The sequence below is a fragment of the Scardinius erythrophthalmus genome, assembly GCF_964197995.2.
Source record: "Scardinius erythrophthalmus genome assembly, chromosome: 19".
NCBI classification, from domain to species: domain Eukaryota; kingdom Metazoa; phylum Chordata; class Actinopteri; order Cypriniformes; family Leuciscidae; genus Scardinius; species Scardinius erythrophthalmus.
Genome location: NC_138239.1, coordinates 4,894,460 through 4,905,466, shown reverse-complemented (window position 1 = coordinate 4,905,466; position 11,007 = coordinate 4,894,460). Strand labels below are relative to the sequence as shown.

The 11,007-nt window shown below is 37.6% G+C and overlaps 1 protein-coding gene across 1 annotated transcript; it reads left to right on the top strand.

Annotated features, from left to right (window-relative positions):
- Positions 1–1,134: 1,134 nt before the first annotated feature.
- On the top strand, positions 1,135–10,005 carry LOC308707691 (G-protein coupled receptor family C group 6 member A-like; the record flags this gene model as incomplete). The annotated part of the gene is made up of 6 exons (XM_081394308.1): positions 1,135–1,247; positions 1,863–2,151; positions 6,527–7,258; positions 7,374–7,589; positions 7,925–8,042; positions 8,897–10,005. 6 exons carry the CDS (start codon positions 1,135–1,137, stop codon positions 10,003–10,005), a joined length of 2,577 nt encoding a protein of 858 aa, XP_081250434.1.
- Between the last annotated feature and the right edge of the window lie 1,002 nt (positions 10,006–11,007).

The following is an 11,007-nucleotide window of genomic DNA, read 5'->3' as shown; positions in this document are numbered from 1 at the left end:
TTTGATGCCTTGGGAGTGAGAATGGGTTGTCATTACTGAATGTGTGCAAGTTCGTTGTTAAGCAAAGGTAGAAGATACAAGTTAGTGTTATTTCATCTTGTTTGATGTTTTGTTCATACCTGAAGCAATATCAGCTCATACACACACACATGCACACACTAACTGTTAGCATCCAAAGTTGCGAATTTTACCTATGCTCAAAATTTGAATATCACATAAAGCAAAAAGTGCTCGGATGCTGGTGTTTGGGAACAGAATCGTGTGAAAATCTTCATTAAACCAAATCATTCTGATGACAGACTTTGACTCAGGCATTTCAGAACGATCAAACCAACATTTGAGATGCTGTGATGCGATTGGTCCGCGGTTTAGTCCAGTGACCCAATCACATCACTGTTAATGCAAAGTCATGTGAGGTTTTTATTGTGCATCAAGGGATTTGTTGGGTAAATGTCTTTTTTTATGCAATTTCCCAAAATGCACATAAAAATAGGTGGATGGAAACATAATGTCAAAAAAATATTATTGTTATTATTATTTTAAATCTTAAATGAAACAAAGATTTTTCAATTAAAATGCTATTTTAGTTTTTCTACTTCAAAATTTCACCTTAAAATGAATGTTACTTGTGGTTTCTTTTTAATTGTTTGTGATATTTACAAGCAACATCTGAGTGAAAATTGTTTTACATCATTTTTTTTTTTCCATGTTCAATACATACACGCATATGGAATTTCCAAACTTTTGCTGAGCGGATTACAGCTGCTTCAAATTTCACTTTTAAAAGGAATGTAATGTGAGTTATAAGGATGACACAGAACCGGTCTGTGGGGAAATTATGAGGAATAAAGGTATGTTTGACTGATGTTTGGTTGTGTTCCAGCAACACAATCACTTCACACCTTTTGTGTTTTCGGTCAGAATGAGACAGCCCCCTTGCACAATTATCTTATTTAAACAGAAAGACTGTCAGATTACTTTTGTATTTTACCCTTGTTGCCAAGCTGAACAGATCTCAAGAGTATATTGTACTCAGTCAGGTTGTCTGTCATGTATTTGCAAGTCTTGTACAGGCCTTTAATAGGCATTCTTCTTTTCGCTGGTTCTGGGTCTGCCTGTGAAAACTCCCCAGACATGTGCGGGGCCTGGGCCGATGGGGATATACGGATTGGGGTGCTCAATTCCTGTCATTCCAAAGTGCAGACACTACAGGTGCGAGAACGTCCAGAAAAATACAACTGCACAGAGTAAGTATCTGTTGTTGTTTTCCTGTCGTATATGTACAGTGATCTATGCTTGTGGCGTGTTCCCTTGCAACAGAAGACTTTGAGAGTTGATTTTTCCAGCATCTAAATGCACATTTCATTTGTTGAGAGTAAATATCTGTAACACAAGTACTTTTTTAAATGGGTGTTATTTTAATAATGCTGTAGACTAGTATATCCTAATAATAATAATAAACAAATTGTATTTTTTTTATGTTATACAAGAGTCAACACATTTTGACACAAGTCAATTAATGTAATTTAAGTTGAAATGACTTATACAGCTAAGTTGATTGTACTTAAAAAATTGAATTCAATAGAATAATTACAATAAGTGAACTTATATTAGTTTAAATGGGAACTAGAGTCAGAATCAGATTCAATTAAAACTTGAAATCAGTGTCAATACTCTATTAATTGCACATATCAATGTACACTGATTGTTAGAAACTGTACAAAACTGTCTCAAATGTATGTTTGTGTACAGAAACATAGTTAGAATTTACTGTAAAAAAGTAAGATTTCTTAGATTAGAAAAAAATATGCTATTGTTTGTGTTTGTATTTTCTAACAAAGATTTCCCTCATTTCCTTGTAGATTAAATTTCCTTTCACTTGTAAGGACTCTCGCTGTCGTGCATACAATTGAAACGATCAATAACTCCAGCTTCCTCCCGGGTGTGCGACTGGGCTACTACATCTGTGACACTTGCTCTGATGCCTCAAAAGCCATTCAGAGCACTGAGCACCTGCTCGCTGTGAACGGCACACTGCCTGTCCAATGTGAGGTGCTTGAAAGGCCTAATGTAAAAGCAATCATTGGAGCACGCTTCTCAGAAGACTCCCTCGCAGTGGCTAGACTTCTGAGTCTATACATGGTCCCACAGGTGAGTAACATTATCATGTACACAGGGCTTGATGTTAACACCCACCAAATGCGGGTGTATTTCAGCAGTGGCGAGTAACACTTCTACTAGCCACTTTGGAGGGGTTGAATTTTATATAATATAAGCCTATACATTTTTCAATTGTAGTCTTTTAAAAAGGCATCTGAAATAATAAACTAAGTACAATGTAGTGTTGTCAAAAAATATAGATTTTTTTTTACTACATATTGATACTGAAATATCTGAAACGCTTCCAATGCTAATTTTCCGCAGAATAGATACACGACAGCGAGTTATGGCTAGTTCACACTACAGGATTTTAAACCCGATTTAAGCCCAATTTGCAAGTTAACGAGCTCGCCGACAGGTCGCTGTAATCGCGTGCAAATCTGCGGGTGATCCGCGCTCGCCAATCTTTAAGTGCGAAATACTTAACGACGCATCAAAAACGCTCGCTGACACTTCGCCGATGCGTCGCCGACGCCAGACAAATATCTAGCATGCCAAATATCTGGAGCTGTCGCCGACTCGATAGCTGTGGTGTCACGTGTCGCGACGAGCAACAGCCAATGATCAGCTTGTTATGACATTACGAAAGCCTTTTGTATTTGTAACCATCGTTGCCAAACCACAACTGGCAGCTGTTTTTTCATTATAATGTTTTACTCACCTCCAACTCTCTCTGACAGACAATCCCTGCTGCACGCGTGTGCTTATCCATCCTTTCACCCATCTTCTTTTTTTTTTTTTCAGGGTTCTAAATAGATAATTGCACAAACAATATATATATATGGATGGATAAGCACACGCGTGCAGCAGGGATTGTCTGTCAGAGAGAGTTGGAGGTGAGTAAAACATTATAATGAAAAAACAGCTGCCAGTTGTGGTTTGGCAACGATGGTTACAAATACAAAAGGCTTTCGTAATGTCATAACAAGCTGATCATTGGCTGTTGCTCGTCGCGACACGTGACACCACATATATATACAGTGAGGAAAATAAGTATTTGAACACCCTGCTATTTTGCAAGTTCTCCCACTTGGAAATCATGGAGGGGTCTGAAATTGTCATTGTAGGTGCATGTCCAATGTGAGAGACATAATCTAAAAAAAAAAATCCAGAAATCACAATATATGATTTTTTAACAATTTATTTGTATGATACAGCTGCAAATAAGTATTTGAACACCTGTCTATCAGCTAGAATTCTGACCCTCAAAGACCTGTTAGTCTGCCTTTAAAATGTCCACCTCCACTCCATTTATTATCCTAAATTAGATGCATCTGTTTGAGGTCGTTAGCTGCATAAAGACACCTGTCCACCCCATACAATCAGTAAGAATCCAACTTCTAACATGGCCAAGACCAAAGAGCTGTCCAAAGACACTAGAGACAAATTTGTACACCTCCACAAGGCTGGGAAGGGCTACGGGGAAATTGCCAAGCAGCTTGGTGAAAAAAGGTCCACTGTTGGAGCAATCATTAGAAAATGGAAGAAGCTAAACATGGCTGTCAATCTCCCTCGGACTGGGGCTCCATGCAAGATCTCACCTCGTGGGGTCTCAATGATCCTAAGAAAGGTGAGAAATCAGCCCAGAACTACACGGGAGGAGCTGGTCAATGACCTGAAAAGAGCTGGGACCACCGTTTCCAAGGTTACTGTTGGTAATACACTAAGACGTCATTGTTTGAAATCATGCATGGCACGGAAGGTTGCCCTGCTTAAACCAGCACATGTCAAGGCCCGTCTTAAGTTTGCCAATGACCATTTGGATGATCATGGGAGAAAGTCATGTGGTCAGATGAGACCAAAATAGAACTTTTTGGTCATAATTCCATTAAACGTGTTTGGAGGAAGAAGAATGATGAGTACCATCCCAAGAACACCATCCCTACTGTGAAGCATGGGGGTGGTAGCATCATGCTTTGGGGGTTTTTTTCTGCACATGGGACAGGGCGACTGCACTGTATTAAGGAGAGGATGACCGGGGCCATGTATTGCGAGATTTTGGGGAACAACCTCCTTCCCTCAGTTAGAGCATTGAAGATGGGTCGAGGCTGGGTCTTCCAACATGATAATGACCCGAAGCACACAGCCAGGATAACCAAGGAGTGGCTCTGTAAGAAGCATATCAAGGTTCTGGCGTGGCCTAGCCAGTCTCCAGACCTAAACCCAAAAGAGAATCTTTGGAGGGAGCTCAAACTCTGTGTTTCTCAGCGACAGCCCAGAAACCTGACTGATCTAGAGAAGATCTGTGTGGAGGAGTGGGCCAAAATCCCTCCTGCAGTGTGTGCAAACCTGGTGAAAAACTACAGGAAACGTTTGACCTCTGTAATTGCAAACAAAGGCTACTGTACCTAATATTAACACTGATTTTCTCAGGTGTTCAAATACTTATTTGCAGCTGTATCACACAAATAAATAGTTAAAAAATCATACATTGTGATTTCTGGATTTTTTTTTTAGATTATGTCTCTCACAGTGGACATGCACCTACGATGACAATTTCAGACCCCTCCATGATTTCTAAGTGGGAGAACTTGCAAAATAGCAGGGTGTTCAAATACTTATTTTCCTCACTGTATATATATATATATATATATATATATATATAATTATTTTTTTTTTTTTTTACCGCCAATTTTGTCCCGCCGTCCATTTTCAAGTAGAAAATGCGCCACTGGAATGCGACATTTCCCATTCCACTTCTTAGTGTGTAACCCCCTGTTGCAGATCATTTACGTAGTGTCACATACTGTAGTGTGAACACCACAATGACTTCAAGACTCCAGAGCAAGTCATGAAGTCTAAACAGCACAGCGATCTGCCCACGTTTAAAGTTGTGTAGTGTGAACTAGGCATTACACGCTAACCCGCCTCCTCTCACTCACTCATTTCATTTGCTCCGAATGAATATTGTTGGTGTTACAGGACTTGAATTTTGGCGTGGGATTGTGCGTATTGCAGGACTGCTGCAGATTTTGTGCTCACACCCAAAGTACGACACATAAAGCCACCTTTCAGTACTAAATTGTGTACTGGTTTTAAAGTGACAGCAGCCCAATATACCTGCTGCCAAATTATTAGATAATATTAAAATATATAATTATATGGCAGTTTTTTCCCATGGTATCGCTGTCAAAATGGTGGCCAGTGAAAATGCTGAGTCAAGTCAAGTCAAGTCATCTTCATTTATATAGCGCTTTTAACAATGTAGATTGTTTCAAAGCAGCTTTACAGAGATAAGCGTATAATTTAAGGTAACAGAGATTGTTTTGGCTTTACAGCAGTTCTTAATAAAGTTATTTTCCAGCTAAAGTTAGTTTTGATTGATTTGCTTCCGTCGCAACGATCATTTGTCATTAAATTAGGGGCCGCTAAGACGACACCATTCTCTCTACACATAAGCGACCCCGTGAGAAACGCTGATGGCGCTCACATGCGCATTTAGAACTGGTTCTATAGTTATGTGCGTTTGAATATATGTGACCCTGGATCACAAAACCAGTCTTATGTTGCACGGGTATATTTGTGGCAATAGCCAATAATACATTGTATGGGTCAAAATTATAGATTTTTCTTTTATGCCAAAAATCATTAGGATATTAAGTAAAGATCATGTTCCATGAAGATATTTAGTAAATTTCCCACCTTAAATATATAAAACATTTATTTTTGTGAATGGATGCAGCACTATCGCCAATAGAAATGGACAACTTAAAAGGCGATTTTCTCAATATTTCGATTTTTCTGTACCCTCAGATTCCAGATTTTCAATAGTTGTGTCTCGGCCAAATATTGTCCTATCCTAACAAACCATACATCAATGGAAAGATTATGTATTCAGCTTTCAGATGATGTATAAATCTCAATTTAAAAAAAATTACACATAAGACTGGTTTTGTGGTCCAGGGTCACATATGTGCGCAGGTTTGGAATTCCCTACAAGCCAAGCCTAAACAAAGTACTCGTCTTTCCTTATACATTTTGATAAAGAATTTTATTTTATTTTGTCACTTCGGGGTAGGAAAGCGAAACGAATTTTCCCAACAACGCCTTATCTGTAGAGTGGTAAAGGGATCCTCCATAGGGAGAGACTAGTTGGCACTTCAGCACTGCGCTGTCATCGGGTCCAGACGAAGGTCCTTTATCAGACCTGGATACGGCCTTGGAAAATCACTATCCACAGTGGCTATTGAGCAAAAAATGTATGTCAAGCACTGAATGTTCGGAGAGTCTTTAAGTCTTTTTTTCCCGATTTTGATTCAGGGAGTCAAAAATTACTCTTGATGAATCTCAATTTCTAAAAATGGCAAAACAACAAGTATTCCTGAACTGTTTTCTGTCTCGTTTTCTCCCATATTTTCTCTTTCAGATAAGCACAACATCATCTGCACAAACGCTTAGTGATAGGGTACGATACCCAGCATTCCTGCGCACCATTCCCAGTGATGATCACCAAACCAAAGCTCTGGCTAATTTCATGAAACACTTTCACTGGGACTGGGTTGGGGTGGTCTATGGGGATGATGATTATGGGAAAAATGCCCTCCAAAGCTTCTTGGCTGATGCAGAAGATGCAGATATCTGCCAGGCTTTTAAAGAAGCATTGCCTCATTACTTAGCTAACGATGAAATCGACAAAAGGATCCAAGAGGTGGCAGAAACAATCCGCTCATCTGAAGCTAAAGTTGTGTTACTCATCTTAAAGGAAGAGCTGGTCTTTAAACTCTTCACGGAGATGATTCGGCAGAACATCCAACGTACTTGGATCGCAAGTGATGCTTGGTCAATGTCACGAAATATATCTCGAATGGACGGAATCAATAGAGTAGGTGACATTTTTGGGTTCACATTCATCACTGGTCCTAATCCTGGTTTTAAGGAGTTTCTGCAGCAGCTGACTCTTGCTCCGGGTTCTGTAAACCTCTTCCTTGAGGAGTATAAGCAGTTAGGGAAAGACACAGGTTTTTTGACGGAAGCTGTCGACATCAGCATAACCTATGGCGAAAGGTTAGCTGTATGGTCCATTGCTCATGCTTTGAAACGTCTTCTAAACTGCAGTGAAACCGAGTGTCCTGGCGAAAGGGACTTTCCGCCATGGAAGGTAGTTGTAAAATGTTTACATTCAATTTTGGAGATGCCTTTAAGCTAACAAAAAAATTCCATGATTTTACATTTTTACAAAGGTTGAATCTTTTTATTGTTTGTTTGTTTAAAAGCTCCTCAAGGAACTGAAAAAGGTCAATTTTACTATGGACAGTAAGACATTCTATTTCAATGCATCTGGAAATTTGATGAATGGCTATGATTTAATTAACTGGCAACCACAGGAATCAACTGGGCAGAGAAGTCTTGTCGTTGTTGGAAATTACAATCTGACGAAAAAAGAAATTTACATCAAGGCACCCATAACATGGAGTAATCCAAACAATACGGTGAGAATAACTAATTATAAGTGATTATAAAAACGTATCCGTTATGCAGTACAGTGTATGGAACCCTATGCATAGTAACATCATGAAAAAGCTTAGACCAGCATGAATTTCTATGCTGAACCAAACTGTAGGTGGATCAGAATAGTCATGTTGTTCTCCAACTAAACTGTTTCAACCAGCATGGTCTTTATGGTTAACCAAAGGTTGCTTGATAAGCCAGTCAGCATTCCAGAATCCAGTGCTCATAAACACAACATTGCTTGTCTGTTCAGCTGGGTATTATTACATTAAGTAAGGACAACATATTAACCACGCTTCTATGCATTTTATTTTAGGTTCCTATTTCAATGTGCTCTGCTATTTGCTCTCCTGGTACAGCTAAGAAACTTCTCAAAACATCCTGCTGCCACAACTGCACAAAATGTTTAGAGGGTACTTACTCTAATGAAACAAGTAAGTATTAAATTGTAAATATATAGTGCTGTTATAAGGTATAGGTTTTTATGGGTAATTTCTTGTTTGAAGCTTTCAGTAGAAATTACAGTTTGAGCCAGGAGATACACAACTAATGTAAAAATTTATTGAAATTAACTTGCAATTGCAATTGTATGTTTCATCCACAAACGTCAATAGAGTGCAATAGTCGGGTTCTGGAAGTAAAAACACCATTCTTTTTCTATAGGGAAATTCTATTTTAACAACGTATAAACCTTTAAAGACAGACCTACTGTGAGTCCAGAGGTTGTTAATCATTAAATGCCATCCGATTGAATTATTTCAACATTAATATTTGTGGGGAAAAACTATATTACCCATGAAGCTGTATAGAAAATAAAAGAGCTTGCAGGGAACTCTCACAATGCTGTCAAAATACTTATTTATGTGCATATTTTGCAATAAACTTTGTTTCTATAGATAATCAGCAACTTTAAATGAATGGTTTTATATTTCTCCATCATTTTTAATTCAATTATGTCATTCACAATTCCCATGAGGGATTGCCGTTAATTAAACAGTCATTTACCTTTGCCTCTTTTGTCCGATTTTCGTATTCTTTTTTGCTGTGATTCACCTCATTGCTGGTTACCTTGGTTCATTGCTTATAATGCTTTAATGAATACTTTAAAAAGAAATCCCCACGGGATATACGAAAGAAAAAATGCTTCCAGAACCAATGCCACTGAAAAATTAAGCGCACACTAAGAGTACATTAACCTAATTTAAAAAGGGAAAATCCATTAAAAATTTCTTGATGGAAATGTACCATCAGTCTGATTTTCTGAAGTAGTTGTGAATCTTTCTTTCAGACTTACCAAATTGCCTACCTTGTGAAAATGGTACCTGGTCTTTGAAAGGATGGACTTTGTGTAAGCCGAAGGAAGAGGACTATTGGAAATGGAATGGGTCCCATGCAATAGTTCTGCTTACATTTACTGCATTAGGTTATCTGTTGTTGTTCTGCACCCTGATTATCTTCTTGGTCTTTTGTGGAAAACCTGTTGTGAAACAGGCAGGGGGAAACATGTGTTTTGTAATCATGGCAGGGTTAGCACTCAGCTATACTAGTGTCATACTGTTTATTGGCAAACCCAATGTTCACATTTGCAGGGGTCGACAGATTTTGTATGCCTTAGGGTTCTCGCTCACAGTCTCATGTATTTTGGTGAAAGCTCTACGCACCTTTGTATCCTTTCTTCTACCGTATCGCTTGGAGCGTGCTAGAAGGTTTTACAACCCCCCTGTCATTATTACCTGTAGTACTCTCATTCAAGTCCTCATCTGTATCTTCTGGATGATATTTGATTCTCCAGTTGTGGAGACCATTCAGTCTGACCAAAACATGTTGATTATGGTACAGTGCAATGAAGGTTCTGGCATTGGATTTGCCATAATGCTTTGCTATATTGCATTGCTTGCATTTATCTGCTTTTTGCTGGCCTTTAAAGGGAGAAAGGTACCTCAGCGTTTCAATGAGACTGGACACATCATCCTAAGTATGCTAGTATACCTCTTTGTGTGGGTCTGTTTCACCCCAGTGTACATTGCTAAGATCAACGAGCGCTATTCAATTCAAGCAGCTGCTATCTTGGTGTCGTGTTATGGAATTATTTTCTGTCACTTTGCGCCCAAATGGTACATGGCCCTCTGCAAGAAGAAAGAAGAGATTAGTCGAGAGGCGTACATAGCAAAAGCCAATAACCACATCATCGACTCACTTGACTGTGATTGTATCCCAGAGATACCAGAAGTACCATTTGTTTGTATAACGGGATCACAAAATACCATTAACTCAGTTGATACTGGTTTGGGTTCAATTCAATTGACAAGGAAAGTGTTACATCAAGAGAACAACATAGACAATATGGAATTTCTTCACCAGACAATTCGGAAAAGACCTAGGAGAAAATCCATTTGATAAGTGTAGAAACAGAAAAAGGCTCATATCATAAGGAAATTTATGTTATGCAAATTAGTTTCCTTAGACTAATTGAAAAATACAAAGTGTTGTATATGTCACAAAGTCATCTAGTAGATCACTGCTGATATCATTAAATGAAAATTTTCTAATTATTAATTAGAAAATGGGCAAGTAAAAAACAAATGTAAATTGATACTACTTTGATAAACCCCTAGATACATTTTGGATGCATATCTTATATCTCATATTTAAGATTTAACATGAAAGACTTTACAAATATTGTAGGCAAGCAGGGTGCTGTGACCCTGCGTGCTTTGTGAGTGTTATGTAATTCCTAACATGTACGATTGATGACTGTGTTCAGTGAATGCAAAATAACCGTCACCATCATAAATAATAAACAGTATTAGCAACTTGTAATAAATGTCAATGTTATTTTTATTTATTTTTACAATATTATTTGAGTGGTAATGAATAAAATATTTATATATATATATATATATATATATATATATATATATATATATATATATATATATATATATATATATATATATATATATATATATATATTTTTTTTTTTTTTTTATTTTTTTTTTTTTTTTTTTTTTCAATTAAAGACAGTTCCCTTTCTTGAATACACACATTGCTTGAGATCCAGAGATTACATTAGAGTTGCAGTGCACAGCTTCAGCCGCCTGCACAGAACCTGTCAAACATGCAGGAACAGGAAGGGTTAGTTTACAGTTAGTTATTGCTGTAATTTTAAGAGTGAGTAAAGTAACCTTTAAAAAATAATGCTAACAATTTTGAGTAGAAAATAAAATTAAGTAATTAAATAAAAAAAATAAAAGTGAAAAAGTGTATGTAAACATTTTGCAATATTACTGTATAAATAATGAAATGCCCCTCTAATAAAATGTCCTATTAAAATGTTACAAAATGTTCTGGTACACAGGCAATTCTTCATCCAATAGTTGGTTCTGATCTCTTCTGCGT